Source organism: Sebastes umbrosus, chromosome 20 (assembly GCF_015220745.1).
Source record: "Sebastes umbrosus isolate fSebUmb1 chromosome 20, fSebUmb1.pri, whole genome shotgun sequence".
NCBI lineage: Eukaryota > Metazoa > Chordata > Actinopteri > Perciformes > Sebastidae > Sebastes > Sebastes umbrosus.
In genome coordinates, this window is record NC_051288.1 from 22,718,638 (window position 1) to 22,745,102 (window position 26,465).

The 26,465-nt window shown below is 41.9% G+C and overlaps 3 protein-coding genes across 3 annotated transcripts in view; 2 read left to right on the forward strand and 1 right to left on the reverse strand.

Moving 5' to 3' along the window:
• Positions 1 to 18,879, reverse strand: part of wnt3 (wingless-type MMTV integration site family, member 3) — a 29,358-nt gene extending 10,479 nt beyond the window's left edge. The window contains exons 1-2 of the mRNA XM_037755785.1: positions 17,827 to 18,879; positions 921 to 1,162 (exon numbers count right to left, since the gene is read on the reverse strand). Of these exons, the coding sequence (XP_037611713.1) occupies positions 921 to 1,162; positions 17,827 to 17,906 (322 nt within the window). The 5' untranslated portion in view covers positions 17,907 to 18,879. The remainder of the gene's footprint in view (positions 1 to 920; positions 1,163 to 17,826) is intronic.
• ormdl3 (ORMDL sphingolipid biosynthesis regulator 3) overlaps positions 6,381 to 26,465 on the forward strand; it is a 31,515-nt gene continuing 11,430 nt past the window's right edge. Inside the window, exons 1-2 of the mRNA XM_037755782.1 lie at positions 6,381 to 6,410; positions 17,801 to 17,909. The gene's annotated coding sequence lies outside the window, so the exon portion shown is untranslated. The remainder of the gene's footprint in view (positions 6,411 to 17,800; positions 17,910 to 26,465) is intronic.
• thrab (thyroid hormone receptor alpha b) overlaps positions 17,801 to 26,465 on the forward strand; it is a 282,111-nt gene continuing 273,446 nt past the window's right edge. The window contains exon 1 of the mRNA XM_037755729.1: positions 17,801 to 17,909. The gene's annotated coding sequence lies outside the window, so the exon portion shown is untranslated. The remainder of the gene's footprint in view (positions 17,910 to 26,465) is intronic.

A 26,465-nucleotide genomic window follows, 5' to 3' on the forward strand; every position in this document is an offset into this window, starting at 1 on the left:
AGTTGCTTCTGACTGTCCCTAGGTTGAGGTTAAAGCTCAGAGGGGACCAAGTCTTTTCAGTTGTAGATCCAAAGCTCTGCAACGCTCTGCCTTCACATGTTTCGGCTGTCTCCCACACTAACTGTTTTTAAATCAAACCTCAAAACGCACTTTTATTCCTTGGCTTTTGGCTCGGCATGAGAGTTGCCTTTTTTTATCCTTTCCTATTGGTCTTAACGCTTTTATTATTTTAATTTCCTGTTGGGTTTAAATTGGTCTCGGTGTTTTATTGTGTTGTACAGCACTTTGGTTAACTTTTGTTGTTTTTAAATGTGCTTTATATATAAATTTGGATTGGATTGGACTGGGACACCTGTGCCTATTGTTCCCCCCCGGTCACGTTTAGTGGGACACAGTTAGTGTGCAGATATCTTACGATTAGTATTCTGCGTGTGAAGCGCCTGACGGATGTCTCCAGTATATCAGCTGTACATGTCAGGTGCTGTTGATAGATTTCACCGCGCTGACCCTCTTTCATGTACGAGAGTGTAAACACGGTTGGGAAAACCAAAAAGAAGTCTGAAGACAAATGGAGCTAAAGATGGATGGAAGTTGAATAATGTGTCAGTGCTTGTACCTGCGTTCATTTCTCAGTGCAGCCGGGGAAAGGTGTATATTATTGTAATTGCCCTAGTTAGGCGTTTGTCAGCAAAAGCCCAGAGAACAGGCAGTGCTGAGCCTTAGGGGGTGCGTTCTGTAACAGCTTGCAATAAGCAAAGTTATTTTACAGTAGCGAGTTGGTTGGCACAGATCATTTAGATCATAATTCCTTTTGAACTGTGAGCCTCGGATACACAGGGGAGACCGGGGAGTGTTGTAACACTGCAACAACCACTGAGTTACAATAAAGATTCATGCCTTTTTTCTTGTAAATAATTTACCTTTATCTAGCACAGGGCCAAAGATGGCCAGGTTGTCCTTGATGGTGGTACAGTTCCACCGGCGGCCCCTAAACTGGTGCTGGCACTCCTGGATCCCCAGCTTGACCCCCTCTGCGACGCTGGGCATGATCTCTATGTAGTTGCGACAGAAGCGCAGCTGCTTGGGCACCAGGCCGGGGATGGAGCCACACAGGATGGGTTGGGAGCCCAGAGACGAGTACTGCTGCCCGAGGGCCAGGGACCTGAGACACACAGAGAGAGAGAGAGAAGCACCGTCAGGCGAGATCTGATGGACGTAAACACACATCTCTATTGGACCAGGAAGAAAAAGAACTACAACGTGATCAAAAGAAGTTCATCACCACAGAATCACTGCAAATAGAAAATAGGCTCAATTTAGGTTGCAGAACTTTTTTAATCACATCTTCTTTGCTTTTTAGTCAGGCTGCCCCCTCTTAGTCGATTAGTCGACTAATCTGTCATTTTGGTCATAGTTGACTAAGATTTATTTAGTCGATGAATCGTTATTTATGCTTTTTTTCACTTATTTCTAAGGAACTTATGAGCACATAAACACAAGATTTAAAGTGGTGCTTTTGTGTGATGCTTTGTGGAGAAACATAAATCAACTAATCGATTAGTCGACAAAATCGTGGGAGTGTTTGTCGACTAAAAATTTCTTTGGTTGAGGACAGCCTTACTTTTTAGTGTTCATATTGAACCTCAATACTTCTTTGGAACTGGCTAGGGTCGTAACGGTATGAGATTTTCATGGTACAATAACCATCTCAGAAAATATCACGGTATACGGTATTACACTATTTTTTATTAGTAGAAGTAGTAGTATTATTAGTAATATTAGCAGGTACAATGACCCTTAAATGAATGAGAACAGAATTATAAACCTGATAAAATCTATAATATGTTATAGACCTGAAGCATTTTAGTGTACTTGTTAGCAGCGCTATAGCATGTTAAATTAACTAGTAAATGGAAAATGAAATCAGCTGTGAGCTTTTAAAATAATGGCCTATGATTATTAACATTTAACATATACTGTAGGTGCAAGAAAGCTCAGACTGCTCCTGTCCGTACCTTTAACTCAATACCGCAAATGAGCAAATATACACGGTATGATAACCGTCAACTTTCATACCATGGTATACCTTCGATACCGGTATACTGTTACAACTCTAGACTGGCTAAAAGTATCCGTAGCACAAAACAACTGTCAGGTAGTGAAAGCTGACATTGGAAAGTCTGGACGGATTGTCACTCGTCTTATAAGATAAGATGAACTTAATTTATCCCGAGGGATTTACATTCTTTGGCCGAATACTTCCTGATTTGTATCATTTTGCCACTTTTTGATGATTTCATTCAGGGCAAAGTCTTGTTCTGCTGCTTGTGTTTAGACAACATTTTACATTTGGCTTCTTTTGTTAATTGAACGAAAATATTTTGTTGTAGAACATGTATTTACAGTAAGATACCCTGCCCCTAGTGCTTTTACAATTTCATAGGATGAGGGATGTGAGACTGCTTCCCTCCCAGTACAAGTCTGTGCCCTCCTTGAATTCAACCTGACAATAGCAGCGATGGTGACCTGCCAGCGAGGCCTCGGTGAGAGAAGAGGAGAGGAACACTTCATCAGTCACTTTATTGACTGATCTGTTTAATATAGTTCAAACTAAAAGCTGCTGTTTATTTTGTCTCTTTTTTTCCACCAGGAGAGGGGAGGGTAGTAGGCCCACTTCAGGGCAGGGATACAAGCTATTAGCACTGACTTTTCAAAGTGTTCCCACTTGTTAGTATACACAGATCTGCTGATCTAACAGATAACACACAAGAACCTGTCTGCTTCGGTTGGGAAAAGCCCCCTCATACCGTTTCAAATAGATGAAAACACCTGCCTCGACTGTTCCATCATTAATTTGCGGTTTTCCTCTGTAGCCGATTTTGATAAGAATGACAGCTCTTACAGATGAGCTCTCTGGTGATGGACGAAAAACAGCATATCTAAAGGTACGTGCCTCACCAGAAGGCTCGTGCAGATGTGCCTAAGAGGGGGATTAATCACCACGACGAGACAGCCAAGATCAGCATGTGATGCCAGAAACCATTATAGTTTCATTCAGGTAATTAATTTTAATTGCTTTCTAGTTCTCTTGAAATAAAACACAGCGAGAGAGAGGGAACATGTTTGCCATGCCCATGTTTTAACACGCTTTCTGTGATGACAAGCTCAAACATAACTGTGCGGTTTCTTCCAGAAGGTCATACAGTTACTGATGTCGGATTCAGATGTCTTGTTTATTTATATCTGGGCATACGTGAAGAAACATACATGTTTATGTAGAGGTTCTGAAGAGATGATTGCTTTACAATAGATGTGTGTGACTTGGGTGTTGGGGTGTGAAGTTGTGCCGCCAACAGCTCTCACCGGCGTCGAGCAGACTCTCCAGCACTTGACTGAGTCTGGGCGGACAACGTGGCGCTGGAGGCCATGGCGGGATCACGGGGGAACAATTGACGCTGATCAGATCAGAGCGCCACTCGGGATGACCTCAGGACCCCCGCAGGGCGCAACCCAATCATAGCAGCCACTGACTCTGACAGATGAGTGCAGCGCAGTGCCCCACCCCAACACAAAAGTCAAGCCATTGAAGTCACGGGAAAAAAAAAAAAAAATCCCCCCATAGTTAGCTCATCTTTTGCTTTCTACATATGGCTAAACCCTGCCCCCACCTCCAAACACCCTCCTCCTCTCTCAAACACTGTTTTTGATCTCAGGTGAGCATTGTTGCAGCAGGCTCCCAGGTATCAAGGTCTGCCAGCGGAGCTTACACACCGAGACATGAGACTGAGTTGTTTTGCTTTTACAGCTGGTGTAATGTAATATACGATGATCGCATAATCAGCTATAAGCCACTTGTGTTGTTGGCCTCCTGACTGACACTGATACACAACAAACAATTCTTATGTTTCAGTACGAAACCCCGTCTGATCGCAGCTCCTCGACGACAGCACAGTTACATAAACTATTCAAAAACACTGCTTTCTTTGCACGAGGAAAAATAAGTCTTCCATATTCAAACTTAAAAATGCTGTTTTGCCCAATTTGATGTTCCCATGCGGTAATTTGATAGCGCTCATCAATCTCATTCATGTTCTTGTCTCAAGTTTACCGAAGCGAAGGCAGCCACATGAGCTCATCTGCCGGTCCCGATCCCAGCAGCATCACTGACTTCAAGTGTTGCTGACTTCACTCCGTCTGGTGACTGAGTGACTAAGGGCCTTAATTACACTGTCTGCTCGCGTGGTTACTGCCCATTAATCTCAGTCGTGGGATGGACCAGAGTGGGCGATGCACTGAACAGAGCTTGCATTTGAACCCCGTTGTCACATGCTCCCCAACAACATCAGTCAGTTAACTCAAAGGAAAATCTTTCCTTCCCAAGTGAGCTATCTGTGTGTTTAGACCGCTGTGCCAACCTCTGCTACATTTCAGGTTCTGTTCAGGACAGCGAAACCGCTTGCCCACCACTCTGACATACTGGCTTAGGCAGTGAATTCGGGATTTCTGATGGAATCAATTAGCTAACCGCATGGGACTTTGTGGTGGACATAGCATGTTTAGACTACAGGCTGTGGATCTGCCAGCCTATTTGTCTTTGTTTGCAAAGGATGTGCCTCAGTTGATCCGTATGGACAGATGAGATGAAAGGGATATCTTTTTGGCTAGGTGCTAATGAGAGTCTTAACCCTGAGGGGTTATGAGGCGTATCGTGCAAACAGACACACACACACAGACGCATGCATGCAGACCACATGTGAGCCATGCTGATCCTGCCTCACTTCTCGGAAGCCACGAGCAACGTGTCTCAACCGAGTGAGGGAGCAGCAGACGCAGAGACCTCCACAGAGGCAGAATGCCGGGGGAATCTGCTGCAGGGGACGAGACGAGCAGCCAAACAGCAGCGAGCGGCAGGGTTTGGCAGGTGCATGCCCGGGCAGGTCCGGATGGGGCCTCTACTGGCCTGGGGGGGGTTTTACGACTTGGTCGGGGGTTTTCTCAGTATCTAAACTGGGCTGATGTGAAAGTATGACGGGCCGCTGCAAACCACAGAAATGAAGCAGAGGAAACAAAGGGATTCCACCACACACCTCGCTGAAGAGTGGAAATTCACGCAATCAAGACTGTAACACTGTCAACAAAAACTTTTGGCTCAACCACTCCCATTGCAATAAAATCACCGCTACAATCTGCTGCTGCTTTAGAAAAGTGAAATCTCTGTTTTTGTTTTGTCTCCTGTACTGTCAGAAATCTGTTGCAGCTGCTAATGTGGGAGGTCTGCATTACAGGGGTCAGTGTGTATAGCGCATGTCTGTGCACAGGTGAGCTTTCTTTGTGTGACAGCCTCCTATGTCCAGAGGCACAGAAAGTACCAGGTGACCCTCTGAACCTGTTGAGCAGAACATGACATCTGACCTCGCCGCCTTTAGCCTGACGGCCTACAGAAACAGTTTGAAGTTCATGACCAGGGCCCATGTACAAATATCTAAGAACAGGGGTGCTGATCTCTGGCGTGTTTGCCTCATTAATCATCATGATCAGGTGCCTGCTCAGATTCTACGGTCATGTATACGTGTAATCGAATACGACTTCAAAACCTGTCAGAGTAGCCGCTTATCTTTAAGTGAGGACTGTAAAATAAACCCGATGTAGGCCCTTTACACTGATTTGGGTCCTAACCTTGGCTTAAATTGCACAAGCATAACATGGCAAAGGCTTGAGACCTCCACACATCAGCACACACTCTAAGTTACATTGTACCTGTTTTATTTTTATAAAACTTGATATGTTGCTTGGCCTCAGCGTGTGCCTCTCATATTATTTTTTACATTTGACACTTTTGCATTGATGTTTACAATAAAGTCTAAGCATTTACTCTCCTCATTGCTTGTGTGACACATCATTCATATAGCGTTACAATAAATATTGATATTTTTCTTGAGTTTTTTTAAATCATTATTTTTTTGAACTTTTTTAAATTTTTTATTAATTTTATTGAATTTGTTTTTCTTTTTCTTGAGTTTTTATTTATTTATTTTATCTTATTTGTTTTATTTTTAATTGAATTAAGATGATTTAATTGAATTTGATTTAATTTTTAAATGGAATTTTAATTTTGTTTTATTTCATATAACGTTACAATAAATATTTTTATTTTTATTATTCATTTATTTTTACCCTTATTTTTTTTGTTTTTCATTTATTTTATTTTATTTCATTTTCTTTTCCTGGAGTTGCACAAAAACAACCGAGGAGATAATACGTCACTTCCGGTTGCCATATTTGGTCAGAACATGATAAACAGGTTCATCCTCTCTGCTGCTAAAGCAAATTTTGTTTTGGTTTTTAGTTTTAATTAATTGTATAACATAAGAATAATCTATGAGGAATCTGGACATGTCTTCTAAACAGTGGTAAGTGTTCTCAAACGGCCTGTTGAATTGAAACGTTATTTATTTAACCTTCACAGAACCGGAAACAGAACTAACGTGTCTGTCTTCCAATGTAACGTAACGTTTTATCTTAAATATAAAAGATGATGTATGCTACATGACAGCTGGGTAAATAATCTCTACTAAACTTGTAATTATTCCGCCTTTTTCATGTAGTTTAATGCCTTTATAGCACCTTAAAAATGTGTTTTATTGTTGTCCTAACGTTAACGGTCCTGGGCTCGAGCACCCAGGTCATTTACGTAACATAAACGTTACGTAAGTTACGCAAGAAACTAGTGATGGGAATTCCGTCTCTTTTTAGTGAGCCAGATCATTTGGCTCAGCTCACCAAGGCGCGGAGAAGATCGTCCTGTCATTGTGCCTTGAATTAAAGGGACTGTTTGTAACTTTTTACACATATAAATCTACCGGGTCGGGATCCAATGCACGCTCGCATAATATGCGCGTTCTCGCTCCAGTCTTACGTGCATGTGCGCACACTACACACTGCAGAAGAGTTAGTTTAGCTCTGAGAATATCTAGTGAATGTACAGTGGACGTTTGTGCAGAAATAACTGCTGCAGCTCCTCCAGACCAACAGAGGTTTTCCGTGTCTTGTGAAGTGACGGGGCTCCGCAGCGAGAAATGTTTCTCTTCCTGCTTCAGCCCCGGCACTGACCCGCTTTTCCTGCTTCAGCCCCGGTGGCTGAAGCAGGAAAAGCCAACACTAGGATCAGCAATGATTCATGGAGAGACCTTCGTCTGGTCAGCTAACATTACTGCCAAGCAGCTGAAATATAGAGTGATATTGTGGTTTTAGCTGACGTCTGTCGCCTCACTGTTTTGAGTGATGCTCGTTCATGTCTATATAGAGCGAGCAAAGCGTGATCCCGACGCTGACTTTCGTTGACTTAACGGCCACAAGTGTCGCTGTTAACAAGCATTTCTGAATCTTACAAACAGTCCCTTAAATTAAAAAAAAAAAACGGCTGGGAGCCAGCTCCCATCGGTCACTTAAAAGAGCCGGCTCTTTGAGTCGGCTCGTTTGTGACCAACACATCACTGCTTTGCATAAGTAAAAGTAAGCTAGCAAAAAGTAGAAATATTCAATTACAAGTCCTGCATTAAGTACTTATTAGCAAAATGTACTTATTGTACTCCACCAGTAAAAGTACTCATAGAGGCAGAATGGCCCCTGTCTATACTATTGGTGATGCTTATTAATAATGGATGAACATGAATGCAGCATTTCAATCAGGATTAGTTTGATCAATATTGAGATCACGATTATTTATCACGATTATTCACTGATTTTAGCACCAACATATTTTATTGCACTTTCACATTAAAATAAACAGAGCACTGTTTTCACTTCGATGCTGTGCTACATCCCTACTAATGTACAAATTAGTGCTGCACGATGTTGGAAAAAACTGACATTGCAATATATGTCTCTGCTATATATATTGCAATATGAAAAAATACAGGCATATTCACCCCACCCCTTTGTTAGCTACATTTTAAAGTTAACTGCTTCAATCTGGTGCACTTCGAAAGCAAAATTGGCAACATTAAGAGCTAGATAAACACATTGGTTGTTTAGAGAATGTCTATACCCAAAGTGAAGCCAAAACATCTCAATCGTCGGCTGGTGGCTGGCTGTTAGTTTAGGGAATGCTTGATTTGATGATGCAGAGTTTTCTATGAGCAGAACGCACCTTTTAAACGTCAATATCGTAGGCGATCATGTTCATTTAATTGTGGGAAGCCAAAATTGTGATTGCAATTCATATTCAATTAATTGTGCAGCCCTAATCGCAATATATATTTAGCAGAAAAAAAGCAGTGCAATGTCAGTTTTTTCCAACATCATGCAGCCCTAATTTGTACATTAACAGGGATGATTTTAATTGAGCACTGGTCAGAGAGGAACGAATTGAAATGTGTTTTACATTCAGGTTGTTTTGACTGAAGTTTTTAGTGGTTCAGAACAAATTGGAGTTTTGAGAAGTGGCAACCAAAGTATGAGGGTGAAGCCGAGAGGAAAAGCGAGGGATTAGAGAGCCTGTCACAATCCATCCCTCCATGCATTATTCCTTTAGGCACCATTCAGAGGCTCATGGAAACATGCATGCATGTATGAAGGCAGCGTGAACTACATGGTTGTGTTGCTACTTGTAAGCTCCTGCTTCCAACAAGGTTATCACTGAGATGATGGCAAGAGGTGGGGTGCCTGATTGCTCATACTGGGCAAACATTGTAAAAGCGTTAATTGTGTACCGGCGTTGCAGGACACGCTGAAAACTGCCAACACATAATGATATAATTTTCCATTACGTTTCATCACAAGTTGGGACACTCCCAGGGCTATTGCTTTCAGGTCAAAAGGACACTTAGAGCAGATGATGTATTTGAGTAACTACACATTATTTGTGCAGAATTAGGGTTGTTAAGTTAGTAAAATACCAGGATGTGTTCAGCTCTGATGCTGTAACGAATCAATCATCAAATCTTTTTGAGCATTACACTGAATTCACACCAGAGCAGTGGCAAAGTGCGGCCTGCGGCAAGCTGCCATGCAATGTCTAGGAAAAGCTGCAGCGGCCGCTCCTGAGCTCAACAACCTGCGGCCGTTTGATTCAGCGGCGAAGTGCGGCCAAACAAAAGTTGTGAAAAGTTTAACTTTTAGCGGCGAAGTGCGGTCAAAGTGGACCCACAGCCAATCAGTAAACAGATCCTGGGACTCCCGTGACATGTTGACCTATGTTACAAAAGAATTTCTTAGTTGAAAAAGATTAATTATATGCACATCACTTAGGTGCAAGGCTATCAGAACAGCATCAGTAAAGAAAAAGGTAACGCCTGCACACTACTCCATGCCACAATATTTTTATTAACTACGTTTTGATCCTGCTTGGATCTTCGTCAGGTCAAAAATTACCTTTTGTAAGACAATTTTTTGACCTGAAGAAGATCAAGCAGGATCGAAACGTAGTCAATCAGAGTTAATAAGGAATTTGAAAGGATTCAGTCTTTAGTAACAGATGTGATAAAATGCTATCACATTCCAGTGTATTTGCTATTATTGACGATGCCAGTCGTTCTTAGCCATGTCTGAACAAGTTAACTTATTTCATTAAAGAGAAATTAATAATGTTAGCTTATGCTGCGTTTGTGCCTGAAGCGCTGCATCCCAAGTGCGTTCTGTCACTTCCTCTGTGCGAACCGCGCTCCCGAAAAGGCCTCCGCAGAAACAGACTGCGAGAATATTGTTTGCATTAAACTCTAATCTACCTCTAATTTACCTCTATATGTTGACGCCGCAGCTCAACTTGTCAGATTTGCCTGGAGGACATCGTGTTGCTAAATGAGGCCCTGGCAGAGCAGTCGGAGACGTGCATTGAGAACGCTGCCGTCAGAATCTCATTTGTGAATCCCACAACAGAGTCCGCAGAGAGATAAAGACACTCGAAAGAGAGTAAGTGGGCCAAGGAAAGTTGCCGGCTTTGCCCGAGGATGGGACTTTTCCTGGTGGAGGCTGGAATGCAAAGCTCCTGTCTGTGTTTTGTTGTCTTCTATTTTTCTTTGGCACACTTTTGATTTGTAGTTCAGCTCCTGGCTGATCAGATAAAAAATGACAGGACCCCTGAAAAATGTTCCAACCTGTTCTGTCTTTCTACCTCCCTTTGCCTCCCCTCCTTCCTCTCTGCAGACTGTTGCAGAGAGTGTGGAGTTGGGACAAGGAGCCCCTGCAGTCACAAGTATGGAGACGTGAAGAGGGAAACTGAACAGGGTGTAAACTTGTGAACCTGCCTGTCAGAGAGTGAATGAGAGCAGCAGTAGCTCTGCACACAAGTGCACCGGAGGGAACAAGGCACCGACGAATGCCCGTCACACAGGGAGCTCGGTGTCCTTGTCTGTCTGCAGGTGGACCCGACAGAGTCTGATCTGTTGTCTTGAAAGGACAGAGCTTGTTTGAATGAGAGTCTTGAGAGACTGTGATGTGAATGAACCACAACTCAAACAGTGCATTGTTCCCTGCCACTGCTCATTAGGGGCAGCTTGTTGGCACTGCTGCTTGGATTGTCAGCGGTAATGCATCCTATGCAAATCATAACTCGTAGTGGATTGTCTGGAATCTTCCATTGTATGTCTGGAATTTCTTTGTGCCGATTTCAAACACCGCATTGTGTGTTTAAAAGTAGTTAAAATCGTAATTGCAGTTGACTTTCTCATGCTTAGGTAATTTGGAAAATAACTGCGGTGTGATTCTTCATTGTTGGGGTTGAACCCGGTTGACAGAACTCGCCAGTCTGCAGATATTTCACTCACAGTCAGGCAGTATGTCTGATCTTAATGAAACCAACTGTCATGCATGTTGTTGCCTCTCCCTTTTACCTTTGTATCCCTCAGTAGGGCTGAGTGTCGTACATCAGTACATTTTCAGTGCCAGCTGAAATGTACTGAATTTTTACCAAAGCTGGCATTGAACGTCTGGGCAGATTCACAATCTTATTCATGCATTCTTTGATCAGATTATTCCTGATTTAGACAAAAAAATGTGCCAATTTTAGACTATTTTATTTAACACCACGTTCTTGTAAGGCTGCTTGTGTTTAGACAATAATGAAAAAAGCATTTTGTAGAAACATTGCGAAAGTTACCAATTTAAAGTTTTGCAAAAAAGTAGGGCTGCCCCCTCTTGAGGTCTTTGCACACGTCTGTAATTTTCGTACGCATTTTTTTAATCCGTCATCCGATAAAAAAAGTTACGCACAGAAACCTTGCACACTGAGACAAATACGTTTTATTATTCTATTTGTTGTGAAAATTTGCAATACGATACAAAAGTGAATTAACTAGATGGGTGCGATGGATAGCGCTATCCTAAACGGGGCTAATAAATGAATGACATTAGCAAGAAGCTATCGTTTAACTGCCTAGAGCTCAATCACTACTGTCTAATCCTTCTACATCCTTTGTTTTGTGATCGTCTCCGATTCCAAGCTGTTCTGCAATCACCAGCCACAATCTATCTTTAAATCCCGCATCTCTGTATTCTTTTATTTCTTTATCGTAAAGTGCTTTGTGCTGAGAGACGGAGTGAATGTTTCAGATGCCATTTTGGATTATGACGTTTGCACAGACGGTGGCTCTGAGTGGTCAAAGAACCATCTTTTGCCTTTTGACGGATGCGAAAAAACGCAGAAAATGAGAAAGAGAATTTTACTGAAGGATGAAAGTTTCGGAGCCGGTGTGTAAACGTGATTGACACAACGTGAGGTCGTATTTATTTTTAAAAGTGCGACAATTTCGGAAAGTGCAAAGAACTTTATTCGATTAGTCGAGTAATCGGTTGTTTTGGTCTTCGTCGTTTTTTATGCTTCTTCCATGCTGAATGACTTTATTTCTAAGAAACTTATGAGCACACATCTCTGGTAAACACCAGATTTAAAGTGGTGCTTTTGTGTGATTCTTTTGGGAGAATCTCAGTTTTACAGATTTGTCGATTAAATCAACTAATCGATTGATTAGTTGACAAAATCGTATGAGTGTTAGTCGACTAAGAATTTCTTTGGTCAAGGACAGCCCTAAAAAAAAAAATAAGGTATCAGTACTGAAACTCAGTAATCATATCGCCACTAGGGCTGCGATATTGACGTTTAAAATGCTCCACACATAGTAAAACTTTATCAAATCAAGTGCCTCCTAAACCAACAGCCAGCCACCACCTTCACTTTTGTGGAGCTTTCACGCCGCTGCACCCTACAGCAGCAGCCTGTGAAAAACATACCTGGATGTTGCGTCTGTATATATACTGTATATTACTTGTTTTGTCAACGAGTGAAACAAAGATGCATTGAATTCAGGTGAAGACGAACCTTATTTTAAGTCTTATTTTGATGCAAAGAATGTTGATTTAAATGTGAAACTGCAATAAAAATATTTTGTCAACTCAATGAATAATCGTGATAAATAATCGTGATCTCGATATTGATCAAAATAATGGTGATTATCATTTTCGTGCAGCCCTAATCGCCACTAGTATTGAAAAACTTAAGAGAAATGTGCAAATTATATCAGCGTGTCATTAATATTCATGTTTGGAGATGCAGTTTTGTGATAGCAAAGACATGACACCTTATTTGAAATTATTTGTAGCATTATTTTGACAATATGTGAACTGAATTCCTCGTAATTTAAGAGATTGATTGATGAGTGATAGTCCTCTCTTCCTGTCCTCTCTGCATCCTGATAAGTTGTTTAGTTGACCTGGTCAGTGACCTGAGGGCCTAGGCTGAATACAGGCTGTACAGGTGTGAGCAACACATCTCTGTCACTGACCCCGTGTGTCAGAGACGTTGCTTTCTGCTAATAATAAACCTCTGTAACAAGTCATACAGGTGAGATCAGCCAGGTAAATGAAGACTTTAAATATTGCGTCTCCACACGTGTCCCCTAATGATCTCCTTGCCTCTGGCCGTTGCCGTTTTCCCTTTGAGGAACTGTCCTGGCCTGTGTTTTAGTGCAGCTAATAGCGGTGCACTGGGGGGACTTTGTCATTTCCTACAAGAGCACACTGCACGTCCTTTGATAGTGTTTGAAGATTAGAACTCGCCTTCGCTGCTTTGAAATACCACTCTCCTTTGAACCTCTCGCCTAGCCGGGGTTTGACTGGATAATGTCATCCCACATGCTTGTTTAGTGACGACAGTCTTGTAAGTTTGTTTTGTGAAGTAACGTGTTGGTTCAGCACATGAACTCTCACTGACTACGTTTACATGCACGCTAATATTCCACTATTATTCTGAATATGACAATATTGGGAATTTGATACGGGTCATGTAAATAGCATATTCTGTTTGGATATTCTGAATTAGGCCTTATTCTGAATGGAGCATTTTCTTATTAAGACCTGTGGGATATGCTGATATTAAGGAGCATTCTTTGGACATGTGTACAGCACATTCACAATATGCGTCTCAAATGGGGTTTTTTACGTCAGTTTGCGACACACGGCTTCTTTCCTGTGTACGTCCAGCTCTGTGCGTTGAAATCAAACCAACTAGCCAACAGTTTGCAGAGATGCATGCCCAAAAGAGAAGCCCACATTTCTGGTCGGAAAGAGAAACACACTCCATTCTAAACATAATGAAAGACCTGGATATCAACAGGTTTTTGGATATGTGCAAATATCGCAACGCCGACCTTTTCCAGAAAGGTGGTTGAAGGAATGAAAGGGGGAGGCTGTCCAGTACGCCACCGGTTACGTTAATCAGAGTATGCACGGCTGCATGGAAATGTGAATATTAGTGCAATATTCATTTTCATTAGTCATGTAAACAGCTAGCAATTAGGGCTGCACGATTTTGAGAAAATTGAGATTATTTTGACTGATATTGCAATTGCGATATGATTTGCAATATTAGAGGTAATGATGTTTTTTACATCATTATTCTCATTTACACTGTTAAAATGATTACGGTGTGATTTTTACAAGGATCTGTACCAAACAAAGATGCTTTACGTCTGTAGAATATGATGTGTAGGCCAGGACATCTCTGCAGCACCACAATAAGTCATTTAAAAAGGTATTTTGAGACACAAAAATGTTGATTAATTGTGCAGCCTTACTAGGAATATTGTCTTTTTCAAAATAAGGGCAAAAACTGGAATATTTTGTGCATGTAAACGTAATCACAGACGGTAAAATTGCAGTTAAAGACGTGCATTTTTTTTCGTCGTTGTGATAGGCAACCTTCTTTAAGATCAGTATATAAAAATGCATCTGAGTCACAAGACGTTTAATTAAATTTAAAGTGTTCTGCTTAGGGCTATGGTCTTAGTAATTTTAGAACATATTACATAGTCATGCATGTTTTTTTTAGGATTTTACTCCTTCCATATTCCCTGTAACCCTGTGGACATCACCCTCTGTGGAGACATTTCTCTTTAGCCCAAAATTGCCTTTGACCCTGGCCCTCTGGCGGCCCTCAGCCATTCATAATGGAACCCCGAAGTTTCTTATGAATGACATTCTTCTGGACTTTTCTCCACCTTCCACCGCACCGCTGAGAATAATACCCGAACATCCTTGATCTTTTCACACAAGGCGGCAGACGGAGGATTTTCCCGCAGTAAGAATCATTTAAGTGATCCCTTTGCCAATGGTAGGGGTTTTTGGGGTTGAAGATTGGAGGTGGTGGTGGTGAGGGGGGGTGTCACAGTCAGATAATGACATTCCTGAGACCCAGAGATGGACTCTAGAGCCCCATTTAAGCCGCTCAGGTTGAACTGGAAAGGTCTGTGTGTAGACTGGCGAGTTTGGTAGATAGCATTGCGTGAGATCTTTCGAGAGATATGCCTCTGACATTATTGTGGTTCCCAAAACTTCCACAAGTAGTCCTTCAAACAGCAAACACAATTTAAGCTTTATGCATGCTCCAAATTTTAACTAAAGGATGTTGATCACTGAAAGCTTTAAAAATGCACAATTGTAGAATAGTATTTTTATGTGTATCTGCTCTGTTAACATATGGTGTTCCTTGTTTTTTGTTCTGATGATACAGAGTTACTTATAACCTACAGTTTGTCTGCATCTGTAGCAGAATATTAAGCAGTTATGACTGCTTCATATTACTTATGTTTCACCTGAGTGGAAGTGAAACAGTCATGTGCACTAATGCAAAGAAAGATTGGATGATGAGGGATGCATTGTTTTACAATTTAAGCATCGGCAAAGTGCACGCTGATCATAAAACACTTTCAAAACAGATGTGTGCTCTACAGCATTTTTGCCATTTCTTTATCTGTCTTTCTGGCTCCGTTTCCTCTCTCCCTCCCCATATTTCCACAATAATGTACATTTTCTGGAGCATTTTTTGGGGGAACAGTGGAATCCATATGAGACGGCCCTGCTCGAAACTGCAAAATCAAGTGTACAATGTCTCTTGCTTTCTCGTGCAGATTCAACAGTAGTGATGAATGATAACCGAGGATTAAGAGAATAACAGTTATTGGATTTAAACATCTCGTGGCCGTGCGGCGTGATATGACAGATTTAAACCGATAATCACAGCTGATGCTATATGGCTGGCATCGGGAGTAAATTCAGGCTGAGGTAATTCCTCGCTGAAAGTGACTGTCATCATTCACTTACAACTGCCGCTGTTTACGCAAGGAACACAAACACACAGCCTGACTGACAGTAGCTGATGAGTTAAGCCACAACAGGCTTAATACAATACCAGCCGTGACTCTTATTAATGTTATGTCATAATCCTCAGCTTCAACTTCTTATTGATATTCCTTGATTATTAATGTAGGTTAAAAGGTGAAACCAAAACACTGCAGATATTTTTTCATCTTTAAACCACGCATTTGGACAGAGACACTGTGGGACCTGTGGATTATGTAGCGTCACAGCAAAGCTTTAAGTTGTCATGACTTCTCTCTAACTTTGTTTTTACCCTTGTTCTTTAAACATTCTTGCATTTCAAGAAGGCACTTTACTGCTCTGTCTCGCCTTCTCCAAACCCACCTCATTAGTTTACTATGTCTCTCTACTACACCTCATCTCCCTCCATGCATATGTGCATATCGCTGGAGTTATTTATGCTCTGTTTTGTTTTCAACACCCCGTCTTGTAAAAGCGAGGCTGCCAGGCATAAAGCAGTCAAAACTGCTCTTCCCTTCAACCCGTCCCACCTTCGCTAGAGAATTTATGGCCAAGTCGTCGCCCCTGAGACAGAAGCTGAGAGGAGCCTTCCCGGGCCCTCGCTGAAACTCAGCACCCTCTTGTTTGACGCACCACCTCATTTTGTCTCCCTTTGGACGTGTTCGACACCGCGGGGTGATGCCACTGACAGCGCTGTTTGACACCCATTCCTCAGCACCTGCCCAGTCACCTGGAGCTACGGCTCCTGCTTTTCATCTCTCCACCGTCCCGGTAACCCTTTCCCCCCAACCCACACTTGAAAATTTGTTACCCAAATCAAAGCTGGTGCGCATTGTTGAGGTTCGAACATTATACCAGTGTCATGTAAGCTCCTTGAACAGAACAGCTGCAGGTAATTCACACAGAGAGAGAGAATCCCAGGCTCTTTGTCGCCGTTGTCTGCTGGTTCTTGCTGAAGCCAGGAGTGGGTGTAAAGTCCTCTTTGCCATTAACACTTCAGCCCTGTGGCCTGTGTGCTTGGCAGCTGCCTGCTCTGTAAATGAAACCAGAAGATGCTCGCGGTTTGGACAGCGCTATAGTGGGACCACATGCTAGTTGGGCTACTAAAAGTGCAGTAGCTCTGACAAGTATTGTGTCGTGAGCCAAAAGAGCTTTGTCATACGCCCACGCAAATATCTCCCAAATAGAAGCTTTATGTTACAAAAGAAGACCAGGAGCTATGAGGTCAGCTGCATGTAGCTGAATTTGTAATGAGATAAACCTCTAAATTTCAGTTGCTGGTGCCAAAAGCGATCTGGGATAATTTAACAAAGAATAAAACCCTGCGGCACCTAAACATATTGTCTCCTGACAAATCCGTAGTGGAGGGGGTGAATTGTGGTTCAATTGAAAAGCAAAATGATATGCTTTTTTTTTTTTTAAAGGATTAATTTAATTACAGCTGATACCCCTTGGCAGACCACAAATTTGTAATATTTAAAAAAATATGTACAAGTTTGTCAGCGGCAGAGATTTTATGCCCACCGCATGTCATGCATCTCCCAAAAAAACAATTCAGATTCAATTCACGGCATGTTTGTGGGCCGGCGGCCTGAATGTAGAACAGTGACGCACAATAGCAAACAAAATGACGCTGATCTTATAAGTCATGATCATTGTACTCCCTGAGGCACTCCTAAAATTATATGCTTGCATTTCAAGATAGGAATTGATTATGGTGTAGAAACATGAGTCTCTTTTGAGGCTTTGTTGAGTTTTACTGAGCAGTGTTGTCAGCGTCCTTAAGCGATATATGCACAATTTATTTAATAATCTCACTGACTTGCACTGTTGTGTGTAAATGCCTCACAAGACCTTACAGTGCTGTTGACAATTCATATCAACATGCCAACCACTCGCTAATAAATTCAAAAAAGAAGTCTACATTTTTAATCACTCAGTGGTTCCCAAACTAAAAAATCCATCCTCTTTGCATCACAACATACGCCAATATGATAAATGGACCTGAGTGTGGAGGGGGAAAGAACGGCGAGCCTTTTCCGTTACACTAGTATTTGAGGTTAAGATTCTTTGGACTGGGCCGGAGAACATTTTTCCACGCAGTCAACTGAAAGTGCACACTCTGCCCTCTCAGAAATGATCATTTGACCAAAAAAAAAGACTCTCTCTCTCTCTCTCTCTCTCTTTACAGGGTCTGATGCTGAAATTTGTACTCACCACCAGATGGGATAGCCTCCAAGCACCCGTGAGCTGGACAACCACACACACATCAAATATCCAATCAGATACAAATCCATGAGGTAAGCCTTGTAGTGTGTGAGAGGGTAAATGGATCAATACATAGAACTTCCAGCAGGCAGTGAAGAAGAGTTTTCCAGGAGCTTTAGGGCAGCTTGATTGTTGAATGAGGGGGAAGATTAAAATGATATTGAGAAAAAAAAAAAATCTTCCTCCTGTTTTCCCCCCTTCTTTGAGTCGGGCCAGGAAAGTGTGTCTGTCTCCTAGTAGTTAAGAGAATAAGTGTCTCTTACACACATGCACACACGCTCCTACCCGTCCTCTCCTTCCCTCCCTCTCTCTGAGGTTCTTCCCTAAGGTAGATATCTTTTTCTCTCTCTCTCTACTTTTTTCTCCCTCAGGATGCCTCATCCACAGGCCCAATATTAAAGGGGGGGGGGGAGAGGAGAGGCGGGGGGAATGAGGTTTGGAGATGTCAGCTGGCAAGCCAATCACAGAAGATGGCCTTAGGTTACGAAAAAAAAATTATTATTCGTTCCCATCTGTCAATCACACGCCACCCCCTGGTAATGTGGAAAAGAAAGGAAAGAGGGAGGGAGGGAAATGAGAGAGGGAGGTATGGGGAGGGACACATGAAAAAAGGTAGAGTTGTTACTCAACTTGTTTCATGTGTGATCAGTGAAAAAGATTCCCCAGAGCGGCTGGAGGGACCGGCGTCTCCGCCGAAGCTGACGTCCATGTTGACACATTGATTTTTTAGGGGTTGTGCCCTGACTAATTGATCCGGATATACGTGCATACCGTGCGCAAGGACGCGCACGTCAACACACGCATAATCTCCGCTCATATACAGTGAATTTTCTAAATTGTTGTCCGCCCACCCCAACAGGGGAGGACATAAAAGGGGACACAATAAAGCCATAAACTGTGGCGGTGGCTGGGCCAGGCATGCAGGGGTTGTATGCTTGAGCGGCCCAAAGGCGACACATTTTACATCAATACTATTGTCATTCTGATGGGCTGTGGGGCGAGCAGCCGTGGGACGGGATGGGGAGGGAGAGGGGGTAGAGGAGAGGGAGACAGATAGACGGAGAGTGAGGGAGGAGGGTGGGACACTTGTGATGGACTTAGCCTGAAGTAACCGAGTGTTTGATTCACACACACAAGGAAACTGATCAGGACGAATGCAAACAAGATACCCGGCAGAGATCAAACAAAGCCGGTCGTAGTGATAACAATCTAGTCAGGAGGTTTGTCTCAAAGGATTATCAGTCGTGGAAAGAATGACCACTGCAGAAACCAATAATGAAGGGGTTCATCAGTATTAAGCCCATACTTCACAGAACATAAGTTTTTATTGAAAGTGAGGCTGGGAAGTTTCTCTAACATCAGGATTATTGGAATCTACCAACCAGTTTGCTGCCCTTAAGGGACTGATTGTTATTATAGAAGTCTGTAGTTTCTTTGTGGTTGAATTTCAGGACAATTCACTGTTTTGCATACTTGCCAACATTAAGACCTCAAAAATAGGGAGGATTTGAAAACCAAAAATGTGAGTTTCAGAGACTTTGTTTCCTACATTCTGGTGACTTTTAAAGAATGAAAATAACAAAATAATAAGTACACTGCAATGGCGTTTTCATGTTAAATAGGCCTACTTTTAATTCTCAGGAATAAAAACTGAATAATTCACCCCTCTGGCGTGAACTTGTGTGAATCTCTGATATAAACTCGGCTAATATTCATCAGTTTTCATTCATTCATTCATTTTTGGAGTATTTCTTTCTCTTAGTACTCTCCATTTCTCTCTCCATCTCTCACTCACAATGACACCACCACGCTCTGAAACCTAATTGTTTCCAATGGCTCACGCCGCGGCTTGGCTGTGATGCTGTGATGTGTGGCGAGCGCAGCCCAAACCGCTGCGGTGTCGCGAGCAGCTCTCCTCCACCGGGAAAAGACATTTGGTGTAGCTCTATTGTTGTCCGGGTGGAAACAGTAGGGCTTATACACGCTGCACAGTGCCAGAAACAGGTTGTGATAACGAAGAGGAAAAAAGGTGTGAAAACTTTCAGAAATCGGGAGAAATGCGGGAGAATTGTGACCACGAGAGAAAACTGGGAGAGGGCAATGAAGTATGGTCTTTTGTGACATGATTAAGCACAAAAAGGATTTTTTTTTCCCACTGTGAACTACACTTGAACACATACTTTAAAAATGAGTTAACACTTATTGGAAATACATTTATTGGTATTAATTAGACCAGATGGATTACCTGATAGATTTCACAACAGATTAAGTGTGTGCAGCCATGTGGAAGCCAGCCTTTGGGACATCTGTTTCCACGTAAGGAAGGTCATAATAAGTTTTATTGATTTCATCCTGATTTAATTTTTGTTGCAACAGAAAAAAAATTAATGAAAGATGAAATGTCTGTACACAATTACAGACATTTGATACCTGCATTTGTTCAAATCACAGATTAGAGTTCACAATGCTGCTAAAATTACATGTTTACACTAATGTTAAATGCAAAGTTTGTCTTGTACGCATCGCTCTAGCACTAATACTGTTACTCTTAAGTGTTTTTAAATGCAGTATTTATGCTAGATATTAAATATATCAGTTGTGAGATGCTTTGGGGGGGTCGCGGTCTTTCTGCTGAGGACCTCCAGGGCGTGAGGGGGCTGGAAGGTCGCTCAGCAGGGGCTGGGAGCGTGCACTCTGCAGAGAGGAGGCTGAGTGCCCACCGCAGGGAGAGAGCACGGTGACCACAGTCTGGAGGTCAGTGGTGGAGTGCCCCCCTTCACCCGCCCCTTCTGTGTTTTATTCCTCCATAACAAAGAAGATAGGGAAACAGGCAGTGACTGAGCAGCACTCGACCTACCGCCCTGTTTGAGATGAGGTGGTGATGGTGGTGGGGGGCCTCCGTGCCTCTAAATGTGACAATAATTGATAGATATCTTTGTGAAACTTGTATGAGGCCTGCTCTCCTGCCAGTCGTGGTGGGGAGTCTTCTACATTATACCGATAAAGATGGCTTTTCAATGCCTCGAGTCAAGATGTCAGAGCGGTGCTGACAATGAGGCAGGTCTGTTTTCAATCACGAACATTGTCATGTGTTACGGCATCGCCAGAAATGTGCCGAGCTCAGCTCTGGGAATTGGATGACAGTTGCTCTGCAGGAGCTATAGACGGTGAGCAGGGCCAGGGAGGGATGGATGGATGGTTGGAGGAGGAGGGATGTGACACGGGTCTAATTTATGAGTTCAGGCAAAGGAATCAGTCTGCGGTCTGCATCTGAACAACATTGAAACCACGTTTCCCAAGGTTGAGCCCACAAGTGCAACGCGAACTGTCTGGAAAGGCAACAGCGATTAAGGTCATGAACATTGGAGGCTGATCTTGAAATGACTCAACAACACTGTTTTGTACAAACCTCTGCAAAGGAAGGCCTGCGTGTCTGCATCAGTAGGTGCACAGGAGGAGGAGGAGGGAGTTGGGGGCGGTGGCACACACAGCGGTCCCCTACCGGGCCGGTTTCTACGGTGACCTGAGAAAGGCCGTAACCAGGTCCGGCTCTTTCTCAGGCCTAATCAGCGTATTACCACAAAGAAGGACATGTGTTCGGCCCCCCCACCTCTCAACCCTCCCTACTCAATCCGACCAGCATGGCTGGACACAGGCAGCCAATAAAACCAGGATTAGGAGGGTATCTACACACACTGGGCTGTAGCGAAAAAGTTTCTGAACACGCCCAATCCCGCCCTGCTCTCTTCACAAACTCCTTTTCATTCTTCTCTGTCCCTCATTCCTTCCATCTTTCACTTTATTTCACTTGCTCCCATGTTTATATCCTCCCTTTGCCTCTTCCTTTCAGAGCCCTCGCCCTGTAAGCTCTTCACACAATGGGGCATCCAGAAATTACTCATTTTGCCGGAGCAGTTCAGCAAATTCCCAATGCCTCTTGCCCACCTCCCCCTTCATACCCTGGATCCTGTGCTTTTTTTTTTTTTTGCGGTTATGATAATGAAATGTGCTCCATCACAATGACAAAGCTGTGCATGTGTTTGGCTGTGTTTGTGTGCATGGGTGAGTTTATGTGAATTCACGCTCCTTTACATATTTTTGCATGAATTCACGCTCCTCCATTCCAATTTCATGACCACGGACCATCTTTTGCATCCATCTGTGAAGTAATTGCGTGATAAATTAATACCAGATAATGGTAATAGTAAAGTCCCAGTGTGCCCTGTCTGCACAGGAAGTGCATCGTGTTTACTGTCATGATTTGTCTGGAGAAGTTTGGAAGTCATGTGCCGCTCGATGGCTGAGGGACTGCTGCCTCACCTCCGAGTCCTCGCTAATGTGTCCTGGAAATGGGAGAGTGTTAGGGATAATATCAACGCCTTTGTCAGGACTTTTTAAGACGGCGGACAAAGACGACAAGAGCTCTTCCCCCAAATAAACCTTTTTCATTAGAGCGGCAAACACTTCATCCCTCGGCTGTGTGAGGGAAGCTCTATGAGCCGCTCAGCGAGGTCCCACAGGGAAGAGCCTAAACCCTCAGCGGTCTTCAGCCGGACACTGAGGCGGCCTAATTAAAGGGCACTTAAGCCCCACAATGTGCGGCGGTGCAGGTTGGAGTTGGTGGGGGTCCCTGCCGAGAGGGACAGAATTCATGGCACTCGTAAACAAGGGAGTCCAGGACAGAGGGACAGAAGAGGGCTATGTGCCAGAGACTTTGTTCACACAAGATGAAGAGTCAACAGCCTCCCCATCCCTCACCCCTCCTTAGCCATCCCCCCTAATAACCACCTTCTTCAGAGGAGCTGCAAACACAATGCCGTCCCACTCCCCTCCTCTTGCTCTCAATCACTGTTGGGACAATGAGGGGTGCCCCCCCCCCCCATCTCACCACCACCACCATCCTTCTGCCCCTCCCCGACCCCCAAACAGACACTTCTTTTATTGAAATTCTTTGGTGTTCTAATCCTCAGCTTCCTCCAGGGGCAATAATGGACTCCCTGCGTCAGCCTTTTCCAGCGAGGCTATCATCCAAGCCTGCCTGGGTCACAAGTCCACCTCTGCTATTGGAGAAAGCTGCTCCAGCAGTGTCATTCCTGTCACATCCAGCTCATCTACAGGCCATACAAGCCTCGATGCTACTGACCGCAACAACACATTTGAATTAATAGCCATGTGTATTTCTATATTTTCAAGTTGCATTCTCTACAACACTGCTCAGTAACAGCAGATGCTTTACCTTTTAGATTTACAGGACAAGTTGGGATTTTTTTTAATAGTATTTAGGGATGCACCAATCCTACTTTTTCAGTCTCGATATCAATAGCAATACCTGGGCTTTGAGTATCGGCCGATACCGAGTACCGATCTGATACCAGTGTTTAATTAATAAGCTGTTTGCCTCACTGTGTGGAAGTGACTGGGATCATTCTTTTATGTGTAAGGCAACATCAGGCTTGACTTCAACATTGCGTTCCTAACTTTGATAAACTAAATGTAACAATAAATACATAGATATAAATGTACTGAATTATTATTTATCATTAAAATAATAAATCGTACACGAAAACCATAATTTTTTTTAAAAATCTTCAAAATTAACAGGAATTATTTATATTAATTGCACTTCAGGTGTCAACCTTTTTAATGCAGCAAAGAATTAAACTTAAACTTAAACAGGAATTAAAATTCCAGTATATAGTATATAAACATTGAATTCAATTGAAAAGATCGGCCCTATTGTCAGCGATATCTGATCCAGCTATTTAAGTCAGCATCGATCCCATTCAATATCGGTATCAGTGCACCCCTATTCAAAATGTACCTTAAAGAGAGATTTGTCAAGTATTTAATACTCTTATCAACATGGGAGTGGAAAAATATGCTGCTTTATGTAAATGTATGGATATATTTATTGTTGAAAATCAATTTACAACATAAAACTATGACAAATATTGTCCAGAAACCATCACAGGTACTGCATTTAGCATAAAAAATATGCTCAAATCATAACCTGGCCAACAGGCAACAACAGCTGTCAGTGTGCTGACTTGACTATGACTTGCCGCAATCTGCATGGGATTAGTAAAAGTGGAGTGTGTAGCAAAATTTTGTGTAAATTTGGAGCGTTATTTACCCTTCTTAGCTAGTATGACATGGTACCAATGGATTCATTAGCTAAACTTGTTTCATATATAATGCCAGTATCTTCACCCTAGCTTTAAAACTGAGCCCTCTAAAACCTCCGAAAATCAATTGCATTAATGTGTTAAAGGAATTAGTGGTGTTAAAACGAATTTGCGTTAACACGTTATTATAGCGTTAACTTTGACAGCCCTAATTTGAACAAATCCCGCTTTTGGCTTCACTGCATGTTAATTCATGTGTTCACCACTCGTGGAGTTCACAAAGCATATTCATGTCGCCTAACAGTTGGTGGGAAGTGTGGAAAGTATTGAAAAAAATACGAAATACTGGTTAAAATAAATCATCAGCTAATATCTTAAGTGAGATGACGAAAAGTGAAAAGAGTTATACTGTATACTTTGAGTGTTAAGTAGACTGTAGTCGGGTATCGCCTTGTCTAATCCTGTTTAATGTAGAGGATGTAACCCTCATTGAAATGAATGGGAATCAGAATCAGCTTTAATTGCCAAGTACACACATACAAGGAATTTGACTCATGTTTAATGCATCTCTAAACGTACTTGCACAGAAATAAGTGGTCATAAAATAGGTGTATATATAAATATTATATAAATATATATATATATATATATAAAGAGCACCAATGACCAACAATAATGACAAATAAAATTAAAAGTCTATATATAAGTCAAGTGTTCTGTAAATGAAATAGACAAATACAAATGGATGAATGAATGAATGACAAAATACTAGCAACACCTCTCAGTATAAAGCAACACCACTCCAAACTACAGTCTCCAAAATTTCCATAAAGTGCAATCAAAACCTCTCAAACCTTTTCAACACAAACTGCACATTTTAACTTTCATGAATTATTGAATGAATGTTGGATTAGATTGCATTGACTTTATCCAGGTGTACCCAATGATTACAGTGTACAGCATAGACATAAGGACGTTCATTTAGCATACAAAAGCATTCAGCAACAGTCAGACTACGACCATACCATTTCATTTTTGGTAGGTGAATCATGTTCATTCTATATGTATATAAATATTGAGCTTACAGTACGCAGTAATATAGATGACCTGTATTTATACAAAAACAATGTACAAGGTAACAAGCAGAGAAACACAGACAATGATCTTGGCTTAATTATTTTACCTTTAATCTCGACTGCACCACTGTGCTTGTGTTAAAGTTGCGTGACTGTAGGTGTTTCACAGCTCAGACTCCAGGCTGGCAGCGACCAGTTAATAGTGTGTTGATGGTGACATCTGCTGGTCACACACAATCAGAAGCTCTGGATTGTCAAGTACATGTATGAAAAGCATAAAGCAATGAGCCTGGAGCTGCAACTAAAGACTATATTTGATATTTTTTTGATTAATCAGTCACTAAAATGTCCACAATTGTGACAAACGCCCGTCATAATTTACCAGAACCCAAAACGATATATGAAGAATTGCATATTTTTGTGACCAACAGTCAAGAAACAGAAAGTTATTCAATTTAAAATTATACAAAACAGGAAAAAGCAAGAAGAATCTTTCTATTTCAAATCTTGTATTGCTCTGAAAATCCCCTCCCATACACACTACATGTTGCATTGACGTCTTCACATCTGTCTATATACGTTACACATCTTTGGGACTATATTTCTGTACATTGCATATTCTTTTTATACTGTGAACCTTTGCACATTCTTTGGACAATTTTACAGATTTCTTCACAAAACTACCACTTCTATAAACTGCACAGCTCGTTTATTTTAATTCAGATATATTGTACATATTTATATAGTATTTTTTTCATATTTTCCTTGTAATTTTCTTCTATTCTATATTTGTTTCTTGATCATTTTTTTTTAGGGCTGTCCTCGACCAAAGAAAATCTTAGTCGCCTACACTCACATTAGATTTTGTTAACTTATCGATTAGTTGATTTAATCGACAAATCTGTAAAACTCCACAAAGAATCACACAAAAGCACCACTTTAAATCTTGTGTTTACCAGAGATGTGCTCATAAATTTCTTGGAAATAAGTCATTCCGCATGAAAAAGCATAAAAATCGACTAACTAACTAAAGAAATCTTAGTCGACTAAAACCAAAACGACTGAATAGCCGACTAAAAGGGGGCAGCCCTTGATTTTTGTGCTTTTATTGTTAGTTTCATTTCCTCTTACTATGTCTATGTTATGCACCAATACACCAAAGCAAATTCCTTGTTTATGAAAACCTACTTGGCAATAAACCGTATTCTGAAAACAGGAGCAGATGATGTAGCTTCTACTCTTATAAAACAGTGACTGTTGTGCGCTATACAGTACAATTGTGGTTTGTTTAATTAGGGCAAAGTTTTTCCCCTTTCCCTTGATGGGTTTGGCTAGTGGTTAGGATTAAATTACAACACCGACAGAACTGCAACATTGCCGCAATCTC